The sequence below is a fragment of the Budorcas taxicolor genome, chromosome 4 (genome assembly GCF_023091745.1).
Source record: "Budorcas taxicolor isolate Tak-1 chromosome 4, Takin1.1, whole genome shotgun sequence".
Lineage (NCBI taxonomy): Eukaryota > Metazoa > Chordata > Mammalia > Artiodactyla > Bovidae > Budorcas > Budorcas taxicolor.
In genome coordinates, this window is record NC_068913.1 from 68,330,628 (window position 1) to 68,347,927 (window position 17,300).

Genomic DNA, 17,300 nt, shown 5'->3' on the forward strand with positions numbered 1-17,300 from the left:
GGCTTCTCCTTTGTTTCTTGCCACTCCTCCCACCTGACAGTTGTGAAAAAGAAACATATTTAAATACTGTCCTGAATGGCCCTTTAGAAGTATGAATGACGGGTCCTGCCACACCTCTCTCGCAGACCAAGTAAATCTGCTGCAGACGGCCTCCGTTTTTCACTGAAGCCGTGTTACTGCTTAAGGGTGCAAACAGACAGAGGAGAAACGGAGAATCATGTCCTTAAAATAACTTGAAGACAAACGTGTATTTTTGCAAACTGTTAAGCAGGGACTGAATATCAACTGAATACTCTCCTAATAGTTTGGCCTCCTGCACAAGCCTTTTCCTTGTCCCCGTGGCGACTGTCCACCCTGGGTAAACCAATATCCTCAATCCCTCATTAGGGACACTAATCAAAGTGCCAGAGTGTCAGAAGAATCTGAGTGACCGTATTTAAGATTTTTAAGCCTCTCATTATTCTAAATGCACCAGTCAACATGCAAATTACCTTTTCCAGAACACAGGGTATGCAATTCTACTGAGCCTGTTTCCACCTAGGGCCCCTGACCTCTGCCTTTTTCTTAAACCACAGCAAACAAAACTCCAAAAGAGCCTCCCTTGAGGTTTCAGATACCGTTCCATTTTCCACATTTCCTTTCACAGACTGACATGTTTTTTATACCACATGAGCTCCTGCATCCTAGAGATGGTGGGAAAGCCTCCCAGTGTTAGCCTCAGCTGGTATTTTCTGACACTGGGAAGTCTACTGCACCCATGAATCATGCAATCCTTGCACTACACAGAGGAAAATTATCTCACCGGGTCTGCTGAATGCAAATAAGGACTCTGGCATAGAGTAACGAGGGGACAGAACAGTGACGGGCCACAATATGCTTCTCATTTATATAATTTCCCTCCAGCACTGTTAATTAAATGTTACCCCTGGAAGGCAGGCAGAGGAGTACCTGGCACCACGGTGTCTTTCTACTTAGAGTTTTGGTTTTCATAGAAAATAAATGATTATCAAGCCAGTGTCCCTTTTGATTTTAAATAAGAAGACACAGGTCTCTCCTAGGATTACTGTTTCTTCCTTGGACTCTTAAAGTTGGAATAGCAACATTGAAAATAATGCTACAGAAATTTGCAAATTTTCTTTTAAAATAAACACACCTGCTGTGGCCATGACCCCACTGTCAGGCTTTGTCTGGGCAACCGCATGCCAAATAATTTATCAGCTGGTCAGAGACAGGTATAGTCCCTTTCTCTCTTGTAGACAATGTTAGACAAAAAAAAAAAAAAGAGAAATCACAGGCCCTCAAGGAGTTCATTCTTACCTCTTGGACACTACCAAGGGGCCAGAGTAGATTTGAATACAAAAGCTCACTAAAAATCCTGCTGCAATTTAAAAATCAAATCCATTGCATTTTCTTTAGATCTTTTAAAAAGTTACATCCTGTAACCAACACAACAATAATTCCATTGTAAGTGGGCCAAGGTACCAGGTGGGCAATTTTGATATTGTTACTGAATTAGCATCCGGTCCCATCACTTCATGGCAAATAGATGGGGAAAAAGTGGAAACAGTGACAAATCTTATTTTTGTGGGCTTCGAAATCACTGCGGACAGTGACTGCATCCATGAAATTAAAAGATGCTCGCTCCTTGGAAGAAAAGGTATGATAAACCTAGACAGCATGTTAAAAAGCAGAGACATCACTTTGCCAACAAAGGTCCGTCTACTCAAAGCTATGGTTTTTCCATAGCTTTGATGTGAAAAGTGAAGTGAAGTGAAGTGAAAGTCACTCAGTTGTGTCCAACTCTTTGCGACCCCATGGACTATACAGTCCATGGAATTCTCTAGGCCAGAATACTAGAGTGGGTAGCCTTTCCCTTCTCCAGGGGATCTTCCCAACGCAGGGATCAAACCCAGATCTCCCACGTTGCAGGTGGATTCTTTACCAGCTGAGCCACAAGGGAAGCCCACAGATGTGAGAACTGGACCATAAAGAAGGCTGAGCACCAAAGAATGGATGCTTTCGAATTGTGGTGCTGGAGAAAACTTCTGAGAGTCCTTTGGACTGCAAGCAGATCAAACCAGTCAATTGTAAAGGAAATCAACCCTGAATATTCATTGGAAGGACTGATGCTGAAGCTGAAGCTTCAATACTTAGGCCACCTGATGTGAAGAGTCGACTCATTGGAAAAGGTTCTGATGCTGGGAAAGAATGAGGGCAGGAGGAGAAGGGGACAACAGAGGATGAGATGGTTGGATGGCATCATGACTCAATACGCATGAGTTTGAGCAAACTCCAGAAGATAGTGAAGGACAGGGAAGCCTGGCACGCTGCAGTCCATGGGTTTGCAAAGAGTCGGACATGACTTAGCAACTAAACAACAACAACTGGATTTCAATGGGATGAGACAAAGGAATGGAGCTCGAAAGACAGGGAAGTCAGGGCAAGAAACGATGGGAAAACAGATGATGAGGGCTAGTTTTTAGTTAGAGCCTGCTCCAGAACTTCAGAAAGCCCCATCGGCCCTTTTCTCATTTCCATTAGATGCACATCCAGGGGAAGAGGTGAAAGGGAAAGATGAGAGGTTGGGAGAGAAAAAATTAAATGTTTAGCTTTGGTCTAATCCCTGATGGAGAAGGCAATGGCACCCCACTCCAGTACTCTTGCCTGGAAAATCCCATGGATGGAGGAACCTTGTCGGCTGCAGTCCATGGGTCGCTAAGAGTCGGACATGACTGAGAGACTTCACTTTGACTTTTCACTTTCATGCATTGGAGAAGGAAATGGCAACTCACTCCAGTATTCTTGCCTAGAGAATCCCAGGGATGGGGGAGCCTGGTGGGCTGCCGTCTATGGGGTCGCACAGAGTTGGACACTACTGAAGTGACTTAGCAGCAGCAGCAGCAATCCCTGGGTCTTCCAGAGCTAAGGTGAAGCCTGATCATACATATCACACAAAATGCCCCTCCTTGCAAAGATGACATATAATAAAATCTGCCATGCTGGTCCATGAGCATAGATGTTTTAAAGTCCTGAATACTGCCTGCAGAGTTTAACTCCATTTCCTAACCCTGCTTAGTCGTTAACTTGTATCTGACTCTGCAGCCCCATTGACTGCAGCCTCCCAGGCTTCTCAGACCATGGAATTCTCCAGGCAAAAATAGAGGAGTGGGTTGCCATTCCCTTCTCTAGGGGATCTTCCCAAACCAGGGATCGAACCTGTGTCTCCTGCCTCTCCTGCTTGGCAGGCAGATTCTTTACCACTATGCCACCTGGGAAGCCTATTCTGTAAGTATTAAAACAAAAAACTCCATTCATTTCCCCAAAATTTTTATTGATGGAATTCAAAATATAATAATAATAATTGAATATAATTTTTAAAACACAGGCCAACTAGGGAAAAGGGAAGTCTTTTTAAGAGGAATAACAAATTGTTTAATTGGTGCTCTGCCACTGTAGCATAGAAACAGCCACAAGATGTAACTGAAAAAGCATGGCTGTGGTCCAATAAAACTTCATTTATTGACTGAAATTTGAATTTCATCTATTTTTCGTGTGTCACGAAACATTATTTTTCTTTTGATTATTTTCCAACCACTTGAAAATGTAAACACCATTCTTAGCTTGAGGGCTGTACTAAAACTTTACCACGGGCTCTGCTCTAGGTGGAAGCCTCTATTGTAGAAGGTCCCACATTCTGGATGTGTCTAATTGCCTACTCAAAGAACACTCATTTTTGGCAGGTTACTGCAGGGTGATGCTCTGACTTTATGCATCACAGCAAAAGTCTTGTAATAATGACAGGTGATACTAAGTTTGAGCCATACCAAAGGTACATTTTCCCCTTTGTAATTAGAAGTAATCTGTGAGTTATACTTGAGATTCTCCATTTATTCCATTTCCCCAAACCTGCCACTATGTGGTTTTAGGTTTTATGCATGATCCTTACCTGAGTCAATCATTATATGGGAAGTCACGAAATAAATTTGATATGATTTTCAATGGCTACCTAGAATACTATTTTGTGGATTATATAATAATTTTTTATTGAAACTTCTGGTTTTAAATATTTAGATTGTTTCTTTTTTGGGGGCTGCTATCATAAGTAATACTTTCATTAATATGCTATAGATAAATACTTCTGTATACTATGATGAGTTACTTAAAGGAAATTAGTTGAAGTGAAAACTAGGTCATCGAGTCCAACCACTTTTTAAAGGGATTTGATCTATATTAACAAATTGTGTTTTAGGGAATTATACCAATTTTTGCTCCTATTAAGAGTAATAAGTGCCTGACATATAAGTGCCTTTGTGTCTTACCTGGTAAACAAGCATTATAACCAAAAGAACCTAAAGTCTATCCATCATGTCACAGGCTTCTTAAATCAAGTCATCTGGCCTTGTGTGTGATGGGGGTGAATAAGTGGGAAGGGGGCAGTAAATAAATAAAACACTAAAAAGAGAAGTGCCTGATTCCTAACACTCAGGCAACATTTAAAAAGTGCCATCACCAAACTGATATATGAAATGGCTTCTTATTATTTTGACTTGTGTTTATTCAATTGTAGTAAGGTTGAAACATTTGTATTTATCCTACCCAGTCATATCCTGGGCTCATTTTTCTACTCATCTTTCCATATTGATCCATAAGAGCTCTTTATATGCTAACACTGTTAATTCTTTGCCTAATATTTTTCCCATTGTAAATATTTTTCCCATTGTAAATATTTTTCCCAGATTGTAAAAAGATGTGTTTTAAAAATATTTCAGTTTACTTGGCTACTTTCCTCCTAAATTGATTAGTTCCTCCATGAGAGGCATAACAAAAACAACTTAAAAATGAGAGAGGCAATGCAAAAAATTATCCAAATGTAGAATTATTCTTGTTTATAAGAACTTAAGCATCTTAAAAGAAAAAGAATTCCCTAATGAAGTTTAAAATTTTACTATTAGCATTCAAAATTCTCTTCTGATCTTTTCTATCACTACATATATAGCTGATTTCATGGTACACAACATATGCATTGCTTTTAACTCATCATTCCATATCTACTTTCTATAATCAGCAAAGTTACAAATGTAATTTTTAATTAATAATATGGCATAATGTAATTTTTAATTAACAGCTTGACAATGTAGTTCATTTAATTCTCACAAACCATTTACAATTTAATTTTCCACTAGAATAAATCGTTTTGCTGTGCACATCCTTTGTATAAACTCTTTTTTGGTTCCTTTAGGATTAAATTCTTGAGTTAGTCTCAAAAATAAAACTACTTGACTGCCAGGGGAAAAGGGGTACACTCAGGTTTGTTGTTTTTTGTCAGAACACTCCAGAAAGACTCACTTAACATTTGAGTCCTAAGTATTTGTATGTCACCAGCACAGAATCTGCCCGCAGTGCAGGAGACACAGGAGACATGGGTTCGATCCCTGGGTCAGGAAGATCCCCTGGAGAAGGAAATGGCAACTCAGTCCAGTATTCTTGCCTGGGAAATCCCACAGACAGCGAAGCCTGGAGGGCTACAGTCCATAGGGCTGCAAAGAGTCAGACGCAACTGAGTGACTAACACTTTCACTTTTCAGCCATGTTCAAAAGGGCTTATTTTCCCAAACCCCCAACAATATAGGTTTTGGTAAATTTATTTATTCTAGCTAAGTCTATGGGTACATTGTGGTATTTGAAGTTACTTTAAATTGTGCTTCTTCAGGTCCAGCAGGTCTGTGTAAGACCCATATTATAGTTTTATGTATGTTTCTTTCAGTAATAAACTATCCATTCCATGCTTTTCTTCTGTCAAATTCAGCAGGGGAACTTCAGTACTCATTCTTATTCTTTCTCTATATTGGTCAGAGGGCTTTCAGATACAACTCACAGTATGTATGTGCTTTCTTTCTGCTGTCTTCAAGGGCTTGCAAGGCACAAGTTTCAGGCAGGTCTGTGCCCCGCACTTCAGATATGGTCAGTGTGCCATGCTAACGTCATGGGCTGACCTGTGACCTCAGGCACACCCTTGTTCTCACCATGGCTGGTATGTGCAGCAGGGTCTCAGGCCCTCCCTTCACAACCTATAGTCCCATGGTCACGCCACCTGCGGATCTGAGGGGAGCAATGCACCCTGGGTGCGGGGAAGAGAGTGGCAGGTGAGGCGCTACTCCTGGCTTTTGTGACTTGGCTCACAACGCCCCTGGGCAGCCCTGCCTCTGCACGCCTTATCGCCATGGCATCCATATCTTTCATCTTCCACTGAAAACAGGAGCAGCGGTTCTTGCACCAGACGTGGCTCTGAGTTGGAGGATGAGGGCGTGAGAAAAGCCCTGCGGTTTCTTCTGAGGAAGGGCTTGCTATGAGCATTAAGCACAAACATTCTGCTAAAAGCAAGGAAAGTGAGAAGATTTTGCCCTCAAGGGAACATTTGGCAACATTTAGGGACATTTTCGGTGGTCATAACTGGGGGTGTGACTAGTAGGTAGAGGCCAGGGATGCTGCTAAACAACCTGCAATGCACAGGCCAGCCCCCGCAACAAAATGAACTGGCCCCAAGTGTCCATGGTGCTAAGGGTGAGACAGCCTGTCCTAAAACAAAATAACCACTTTCTGTGCCTCTCCTTGGAGAAGGCAATGGCAACCCACTCCAGTACTCTTGCCTGGAAAATCCCATGGACGGAGGAGCCTGGTAGGAGGTAGTGCATGGGGTTGTGAAGAGTCGGACATGACTGAGCAACTTCACTTTCACTTTTCACTTTCATGCATTGGAGGAGGAAATGGTAACCCACTCCAGTGTTCTTGCCTGGAGAATCCCAGGGACGGCGGAGCCTGGTGGGCTGCCGTCTATGGGGTTGCACAGAATCGGGCACAACTGAAGCGACTTAGCAGCAGTGCCTCTCCTAAACTCAAAGCAAACTGTTAAACCAAGAGAGAGTATCAGCAACACACACTGAAACAGACTGAATTCAGTCTTGTGCAGGTGGGGAGATTTCATTGAGAGATGTTGGTGGCACTAGTGGGGTAAAGAACCTGCCTACCAACGCAGGAGACATAAGAGACAAGGGTTCGATTCCTGGTTCAGGAAGATCCTCTGGAGAAGGGCATGGCAACCCAATCCAGTATCCTTGCCTGGAGAATCCCATGGACAGAGGAGCCTGGTGGGCAAAGTCCATGGGGTTGCCTTTAGCACATTTTGTTGTGGCATTTCATATGCCACTCCTCTTTGTCCCAGAACCGGGCGGCTGAAGCCCAAGCTACTGTTATCAACATCCAGATCACAACTTGGGACTTGATGTGAGCATGCCTCCTTGACTCATTGCAGCCTCTCAACTGAGGTTTCCCGTGAGATGGAAGAGTTGATTAGGGAGACTCGGGAAGCCTATATTGAGCAGCATGAATTAAAAATCATGTAGACATCTATAGAGGACGCTAGGGTAGAAGGTGGGGGCTGCCAAAGAACTGGGAGGGAAATACGTGGCCAGACTGGTTTGGAGTTAGACCCTGGCACCATAGAGCTAGCTACCTAAGATGCTACCTGCCCTAGAGGAGCTGGGCGATGGCTGATTTTGAATATTTAAAATCTGTTCAAGCATATTCCAGTAAAACAGACAGAAAAAAACCCAAACAGGTCTTACCGGCGGTGCTGATGGTGGGGGAGGGGGAGGAGCCCCCAGTGGAGGGGGAGGTGGAGGCAGAGGAGGCGGAGGTGGTGGCGGCGGCACCGGCATGTGTCACGGCGTGGGTGTCTCGTTCTTATGAATGGTCCCAAGAGAATGGTCTCTGCTCTGGAAAGGAGAAAAGGGAGAGTTGTAAACTTGAATGCCTTTATTCATGCACACGTCACACAGACATACGGGTTTTATGGTAGTTTGATTCACTTGCCATTCATTCATTCTTGAAAATACAGAATGCCCACTGTGAGGCAGGCATTGTGTCTACTGCTGGAGACTGAAAGAAATAGCCAGATTTTAGAGAGAATTAGGTAACAAAACTGATAAAAATGTAGCTATTTATGTCTCAATATAATAGAACCTGTTAATACATAAATAGCAACACTTCATTCCATAACAACAATTTCAAGTAACAGATTCTACCTCTTTAAGCATTAAACATCTATCATTTTGCATGCAATTTAAAAACATTCTGCACATACTCCCATTTTCCTAAGCAGGGTAAATGGAATGAAATTCAACCTTTTCTGAATGTTGCAGGCTCAATGGTTACTCAGGTTGCCAGCCTCCAGCCAGGCTTACATGGGCATTAGCTATTCTCCTGCTTCCTTCTCTGTTGTCACTGTTATTTTCTTGCTGTTCTTCTGTTGTTGGTTCTATACAATCATCTGGGTGGGAGCCTGACACTTCTCCCCAAAGGCTTTATATCCGGTATTTGCTGCATGGAGGGCTTTGGGGGTATGATTCTGCAAATATGGTTATGTTTCAAACAGTTAATATTGTAGGATGTCTGATCTCCAGATAAATATGGCATTGCTCTGTAGAATGTGTTTGCATGCATATGTCTGTGAATGTTTTAAAATCTAGAAACAGAAATAAACCTCAGACGTAAGCAAGGGTAATTTTGTTTTTCTGTCCTTCTAGTCACTGGAAGACTGGAACAAGGCCTTTTCTTCAATGTAAAATCCCAATTCATTTATAGTATTCAACAGCCTTTACTGTTTGCAACATGATCCTTACTAGTTATCTATTTTACATATATTAATAGTAGTGCATATATGTCAATCCCAACCTTCCTATTTACCCCTCCTTCCTTACCGCCCTCCCATAACCACAAGTTTAGAGCTGATTTTCATTACTCATGGTATAGGTGCCATGAAGACTGAGTTAGCAAATACCTGAACCACCGCTCCTAGGAAAGATACAGAATTAGGCTTATGAGAGCCTCTGGTCACAAGATTTTTGTCAGCTGATAAACATATAACTTTGTTTTATATATCTGTGTTTCTCATTAAAGATACCTTATTTCATACAGACTGTAATTCTTGCCTGTGTGTATATGTGTGTGTGTGTGTGTGTGTGTGTGTGTGTGTGTTCAGTTGCTCAGTCATGCCTGACTCTTTACAGCCATGGCCTGTAGCCTGCCAGGCTCCTTTGCCCATGGAATTTCCCAGGCAAGAATACTGGAGTGGGTTGCCGTTTCCTCCTCCAGGGGATCTACCCAACCCAGGGATCAAACTCACGCCCATTTGTCTCTGAAACGAAATCACCAACAATAAGCACAACATTTTGAAAAACATGGTGATAAGTAGAATGTGAACAGGTCACTTGTTTACAGGGTGAAAATTGTAACCAGAAGGCAGAGTGCTGCCTTGTTCAACTTCAGCTGGGAACCTGGGTATGATGAAGCAGGAAGGATAAGCTTACAGAACAGATAATTAGCAAATGGCGGAATCCATGAATAATGAGGACTGACCCCTTTTTGGTGTAACTTTTTGAATCCCCTATACGTACTCAGGACTGCGTTAGGTACTTAGGTATGCTGTTTTATTTAATCCTTTTCAACGATTCTGTGGTTGTCAATGACATGTCAAATGTCAAATGTCAACGACATTTCCATAAAGAACCAAATTTTGTCTCAGAGAGGTACATAGTTTCTAAGTTTCAGAAACAGTGTCAGAGCTTCATAAGATCCTTGTCCTTTCTGATTCAAAACTGCATTTGTTTTACTAACTTGGTATACTTCAGATCATATTACTTCTCTGCTTCCATCTTGCAAAGATCTTGAAGTATTTCTGAGACCCTCGGGTGAAAAGGACCTTCTACAGGAAAGTAAAACTCTTCCATGTGCTCCCCTGCTAAACTTTGCATCCTTTGCTTTCCATCTAGGTTTATCCTTACAAATCTGAGAGTGACCAGGTGTCACTGGGCTTCTGTCGCGCTGAAATCAAAGGAATGATTTTTCAAGCTCTAACATGAAAGCATATTTTTACATTTAGCACTTGATGGTGCTGAAGGCTTTTTCTTGACAGATATAATAATTAAGCAGTTATCTAGAGAATAATTTGTTAAAATCTGACAGTTAAGAATGCAGAGCTCCAGGAAGTCACAGGCTGTACCCATGAGCTCTTTGATGCTTTGTGCTCTCCCAATACATTAAAAAATGTCATTTTGTTCTGTAGTGCATTAAAAATGATTGGGATAAAAAAAGCCAGATTCTCAAAGGCTTTCATAGTCTCTCCCAACTCATGAAGTAATCCTGAAAAGCAGCATCAAGATGTAGGTAAGACAGTCAAACACCGTTAGAGGAGACGGTGGCAAATGAAGCTAGCGCTGTTAATACATGAGACTCTGACTGTGGGGCACAGTGCTGACCTTACAGTCAGACCTGGGTTCTACTTCTGCCACTGCTTTTTCCCAGTTGTATGGCTTCAGTCAAGTTACTGACTTGGCCAAAAAGTTCATTTGGTTTTTCCCACAGGATGGTATGAAAAACTCGAATGGACTTTTTGGCCAACCCCATACTTCAGCTGTCCCACTTTATTTGTAAAATAGTCACCATGCTTAATTCTTAGTTTATTATCACGATTAACACAAAACACATAATAAGCAGACACTTAACTGAAGCTGCATTTATCTTATCACACCGCCTCCTTCACTGCCACAAATAACTATAATAAAAGGTGGAGGAGAATAAATGCCCCAAGAGAGGGGTGGAGTGCGAAGGAATGTTATCATCAATTCAAACACAAAGGAAGGGGGACAATTAATAAACACATAGTAGAAACTACTGCATTTTTCAACAGGTAGGAAGGTCGCTGTAAGAATCGGTTTCCGTTGAAGAAGTAGCACATCAGCAGAGATAACAGAAGCAGAGGAATGCAAGCAGCTGGGAGACTTTACATGTTTGGAAGAGAATAAGAAAAGGCTGGAACCACAGAGGGGCTGCAAGACACTGTTCTGCAAGTGAATCCTTCCTTGGGTTGAGGTGGGACATCTGGCATGTGGCCGTCCACCATCTTTTGAACACTTTTCCTAAGCCTGAGGAATTTCTCCTATTGTGAGTCCTGCCTCCCTCAGCCAGAAGCCATGAATTTCTGTTCCTAGCACCGCTTGCAGCCAGAGAGCTGACCACTGTGACCGTGGACTCAGAGGTGAGGAAACAGTGGAAGGTAAGGTGTGGGGAAGCCGGGCCAACAGGAGAGAAGACCTGGGCCTGAAGCAGGAGAGCTCCCTCAGCTCTGCCTAATTGATATGCAATGGTTATGCAAGTCCAGTATTGACCAGATCTTCCCATTTCCCCCCCCCAAAGTCCCCATATCCAGATTTTCGCGTGAAACCCAATTTTGAAGCAAAACCAAATGAAAGCATTTTTGAAAACCAGTGGGTCAACAGAACATGTCTGCAGGTCATCCAAGGACCCACAAGATGCCAGAAGCCAACTGCTTTACAGGGAGCCGGTGAGGGGTGGGGCTGGGGCAGAAGAATTGATGCCTACTTAGTACAGGTGATGAACTTTCTCGTGTACCCTTCCCCCTCCTCCCCCCTTCATTCCCTACTTGATCAATCTGTCTGTTCTCATTCAGAGAGAGAGATGGACTGAGCTTGCCTATGTTTTTATATTAAAAAGTTAAATATGTATGTTATTACATATAAGTAAATATTATTAATTATATTTATAAATATATTTTATATATTTAAAGATATTTATTTATTATATATTGTATACTATATATGATATATAATATATATTTAAATTTAAATATATTATATTATATAAATATATATAATTATATTATAAATATTATTTCAGAGAGAAATAATTCATGGTTGACAATTTTACACACTAGTTGCTCTTGTCATAATCACTTTTCTCCCCAAGAATAGTCTGTCATATCACAGCCGTTCACGAATAGAAAATGTGCCTATTTTTTAACATATAAGCAAGGATTACTGCTACTACTTGACAAAAGTGTCTTTTGGTGGTTCTAAAGATATATTTGAATAGGAATCTGAAAATAAGCTTCTCTGGGTACTCATAACTTCTTCTGTTTTAACACTGTCCAACTGAACCCCTTGTTTCTTTGGTTATGAAGTCGGGAAAAAAGAAGAGAGATTTCTCACCTCTGAACTAATGCAGGTGGGAGAACCCTGTGAGGCCATTCATTTCTCACCTCAAGATTTCAGCAGGGTCCTGACACTCTATCAATCAGTCATTTATTTATCAAAGGTGCTTCGCGGCCAGGAAATCACAATCCAAGAGTGCGTGAGCATATAAGGCACACACAAAGAGGTTCTCTAGAAATATGCGGTAAAACTGCCAAAGCTATAAGTGAAATAATAAAGAACTTAAAAAAAATCTCTCCAGGTAATGGTGAAAATGATTTACAAGTGGTCACCTTCTGTTGTCACTTTCTCACTGTTTCAGAGCAAATTCTCTGGGCGGAGTCCTCTCCTGGGCCTTCCCACCTGGAAGCTCTCATGCCCCACCCTCCACCTTGCCCAGTGAAGACTGCCCACCTATTGGGCAAGTGGAAGTTGGTGCTCTCACCCTCAACAGTACAAAATTCCTAGAATATTTAGCCTTTTCGGGGTAGTGGGGCATGTTGATCTGAGTAGGAAAGGAAGCAGGGGATAGGGCAGGGGGAAATAAAGAGCACAGGATAAAATAAATTCTTGAACACTGCTGTTCTTGATTATAGTAAGATAAGTTAGTCCTGACACAGCCCTTGCTATGTGCAAGGCCCTATCCTTAGCACTTTTCATATATAAACCCGTTTAAGCCCTGTAGTATCCTAATCAGATCGATACTACTATTACTGCTATATTTCAGATGAGGAAACTGAGGCCCTGAGAGGTTAAGAAACTTGCTTAGAGTAACAGAGTGAATTACTGCAAGAGCTGGCATTCAAATCTGAGGAGTCAGGCTCCAGAGTCCACGCTCTTAAGCATCATGTTAACTTAAATCACTTGTAAACCTATGACTTTTATAGTTTTTAACCACATCCACACACCACCTCAACTAACTTTCAGTTAAATTATTACTATAAATGGAAGTCAATATCACTTGCCATCAATAGATGGTGATAATAAAAATCAACTTAATGATTATTCAAATAAAATGTTCACCTATGTACCATCTAAACTCATTTCAGACTTCCTTAGTGATACCTAAACCTTGGTCCTTTGGGGAACAGTGGTCTGGAGCAGTGTTTTCCCAACTGAAATGGAGGATAAATTGCCCAAGGAGTCCTGTTAAAATGCAGATTCTGATTCAGTAGGTCTAGGGTAGGGCCTACTGAAATTCTGCATTTCTAACAAATTCCCAGGTGGGGCCTAAACTGCTGGTCTGGGAACCACAACTTGAGTAGCTCTAGAATGTTGTAAGAATGCATGGTCTCTACCTCAGACCTACTGAATTGGAATTTTCAAGTCTCTTGCCAACAAGAGATTTTGTGCTCACTGAAGTCTGAATAGCCCTGTTCTTTAACAACCAGGATGATGAAACACCCTGCCCCACATAGATGGAAGTTGTGTCCTGTACTGAGAAGGCTCTTTCTTCTGTAGACCCAGTTCATTTCAGCAGGCTGGATCCATGAAAACGGCACTGTACTTAGGACTGGAATTGACACACAAAGGAAAGAGAAACGGAGCTGAGCGCCATTCACCTTTCACACAGGTGATATGAAGGGCTTCCCACACCTGAGATACGCACGGGCCAGCAACAGCTCCTGAAGCTGAATCTGTTCAGGTCTGACTGGATATGACAATTAATTATCTGCTGAAATGCTTCCCAGGCGGCACTAGTGGTAGGAGAACCTGCCTGCCAATGCAGGAGACGTAAGAGACTCTGGTTTGATCCCTGGGTTGGGAAGATCCGCTGGAGGAGGGGATGACAACCCACTCCAGTATTGCCTGGAGAATCCCATGGACAGAGGAGCCTGGTGGGCTATAGACCATAGGGTCACAGAGTCAGACACAACTGAGGTGACTTAGCAGGCACACACGTGCAGTGCTTAAAGGGTGAATTCATATTGTCCATGAGTGTTGTAAAACCAAGATAAACTTTAACCACAACCTAATATGAAAGCGACTAAGTCATACTTACAATGAGCTCAGAAAGTGGTTCCCTTTTATAAGACTCTTACTGAATCACAAATTTGTTCCCAAATCACTGAATTCATTATAATAACTGAACAGTATTAGGTTAAAGGATATAAATAAAGATATTGGTAATATTTATCATTGACTCAGGCATTTAAATTATCACTAAATGCCACAAAAATAATTGTCTGTGTGGTTCCCAAGAGTGAAAGGAGAAAATATTGATTTCATGTTTTCTTTTTTTTTTTCTGCCTTGAATTAGCTAAACGAAGAATGAGGCTAATTTAAAAAACATGATACTAATCACACATTTATAAGCAAGCTTCATTTTATATAACAGCTATGCTTCTGAAAAATGGCATCTCTAATTTTGGAAAAATCGAGCTATGCTTTAAGGATACAAAAGGAGTTTATTATTCAGTGGAAATCCATAATCAATGTTATAAAATAACAAGTCATTTTATAAAATAAATTACCACCTCTCTAATTTATTATATCATCACTGGAAAAGACCTTGATGCTGGGAAAGACTGAAGGCAAAAGGAGAAGGGGGCGGCAGAGGATGAGATGTCTAGATAGCATCACCAACTCAATGGACAAGAATTTGAGCAAATTCCAAGATAGTGAAGGACAGAAGAACCCAACTTGCTGCAGTCCATTGGGTGGCAAAAAGTCAGACGTGACTTCGCTACTGAACAACAACAAATAACAAGAGATTTTATAAGGAGGATGTTTTTTACTTTCTAAGGCTGAGGCAGTCACTTTTCCCCTGGGACTGTGAATACTCTTAAAATGCTGTTCTGAGAATCACTGAGGAAATAATGTACCGACTAGAGCGGGCATAGGGAACAAGTCTACAAGACACATCCTTTCTGATCCAGTTTTACTTCTGAGACTTCAGATGAGTTAAAGTATTTTCACAGTAGGAATAACTGCTGCAGCTTGGGCCAGATCAGGATGCCTGGTCCAAGTTCTGGTGCCTCTACTTCCCTGTCCAGCTTGAAGTACTGCTAGAACCTCAAACAACCTGCAGCCAGCAGGCATCATCAGCTCTGTCTGCAGGCACATTCTATCCCACAGCAGCGAGCACACTTCACTGACACCCAAGCCTGATACACTGACTGGAAGTCTCACCTCTCAGACTACACGGCATCACTCCCTGATTCACACAGACTCCTTTCCTAAAGAAAGGCTCTTCGCTAAGGAGTCAAGTTCTCCATCTCATCCTCCAGTCAGTTCTACAAATCCTACCCTTTACTCCCACTGCATTTGTGACACTTTGTTACATATCTTTTCTTTATATCTCTGTGTTTGTCCATGCTATGCAGGCTGGATGTGATGGCCTTCGCCACCTGGAAAATTCCCACGAATCCTTTAAAACACACTCAGGTGCTAACTTCTCTGCACAGACTTTCTTCTCCCTTTGCCAGAGCTAACTGCTCCAATAGTACTTTGTTCACAATTTTATTATAGCACTAGGGACTCTGGCAATTTCCTTTCACATGTCAATGTGTCTCCCTTCACTGGACCATGGGCTCCTTGAAGGTTCAAAGATAGGAACTATGTCTTAGGTATCTTGGTATTGCCAAGGCCAAAGGTAATGCTGAATACCATTGCTTTGGTGTTGCTATGAGAAGGAAATAGAAAACATACATATCTGGGGTCATGCCAACTACTCAAGCAAAAGATGGAGACATGGCTTGGCAGCAGCACATTTATTGTGTCTACAGATGAAATATATCTTAACACTTTAAGAAAAATATTACCAACTAAAATAGGAAGGGAAGAAAAGGGCAGGAGAAATTTCTGTCCAACTGTTACTGGAGTGGGTAGCCTTTCCCTTCTCCAGGAGATCTTCCCAACCCAGGAATCGAACCCAGGTCTCCTGCATTGTGGGTGGATTCTTTACCAGCTGAGCCGCAAGGGAAGCTTAGGCCCTATTATGGTACGGGAATAAAATATCTTCTGGATGTGGGATTCTCAAAGCTTACAGTGCTCACTGGAAAAGCTTCACCTGGCATGTTAGAAATGCTGTCATCAGAGAAGAATAGTTTGACATTTGGGAGAATAGGTCTCTAGTTCTGGTTTTAATGGTGATCTATTTCTCCATCTATAAAAATGTAAAGCATGTTCCTTCTTCTCTGATTTGCATAAGTGTAAGGACCGAATACGGAGAAGGCAATGGCACCCCACTCCAGTACTCTTGCCTGGAAAATCCCATGGACGGAGGAGCCTGGTGGGCTGCAGTCCATGGCGTCGCCAAGAGTCGGACACAACTGAGCGACTTCACTTTCACTTTTCACTTTCATGCATTGGAGAAGGAAATGGCAACCCACTCCACTGTTCTTGCCTGGAGAATCCCAGGGATGGGGGAGCCTGGTGGGCTGCCGTCTATGGGGTCGCAGAGTCGGACACGACTGAAGCAACTTAGCAGCAGCAGCAGCAGCAAGGACCAAATAAGTACTTTGAGATAAGCATTAAACAAATAAAAAATACTCTATATTCCTCTCTAAAAAGCAACGTTCTTTCAAATGTAATTTTTAAATTAATGATATGGTGGCTTCTTGGCAAAGGAGACACTTGGCTTACAGGGCAGCAGAGATGAGACTTTAGTCTTTTAAATCAGAAAACACTTTTCAAAACAACGTTGAGTTCAAGGAGGTCTTCTGGTTTTCAAATGGTAGAGTGAAAATATCTCTGTTCTTGCCTTTTCTGGGAAACTGTTTCAAAATAGGAAGGAAGGGGAATCTCAGAAATATAATCTCGATTGTGGGAGGAAAAACTAGACTTCTGTCACCCTGAATTTCAGTAAATGAGACAGAACTGCCTGATGCCCAGGACAACCAAATTCAGGGTACAGGTAAGGTGGTATAGCCTACAATGTAGAGGGCAGGCCTGTGGCTGTGGGCCTCACAGTGGCATTCTCCAAAATAAGAAGCACTGGTTCCTGTGAGGAAGTTGGTGAGGAAGTCCCACCGACACCTGTTTAGAACAATGCAAAAGGGTGTGTAGCACAGCACAGGGGTGACCTTGGACCCTAGACACCGAGGAAGCCATTCCGGCAGGCGCACTGCGGGACATGAGTGAGGGCAAGGGAGAGAGTAAGCCATGAGCAGCCTAAAGTCTCTCTCTCTCTCCTCCTCTCTCCCTGCCCTTACTCTCTGTCATAGGGGCGCTTCACTGACCCAAAGAGAATTCTCCCTGGTCTAGAACCTGCCCCGGTCTTCTCCTCGCATCATTATCCTGCAAACAGTTGGT

The 17,300-nt window shown here is 42.2% G+C and overlaps 1 protein-coding gene across 2 annotated transcripts in view; it reads right to left on the reverse strand.

Annotated features, from left to right (window-relative positions):
• WIPF3 (WAS/WASL interacting protein family member 3) overlaps positions 1-17,300 on the reverse strand; it is an 82,109-nt gene that overhangs the window by 49,465 nt on the left and 15,344 nt on the right. For both annotated transcript variants that reach the window (XM_052638528.1, XM_052638529.1), the window contains exon 2: positions 7,623-7,772. In XM_052638528.1, the coding sequence (XP_052494488.1) occupies positions 7,623-7,715 (93 nt within the window). In that variant the 5' untranslated portion in view covers positions 7,716-7,772. The remainder of the gene's footprint in view (positions 1-7,622; positions 7,773-17,300) is intronic.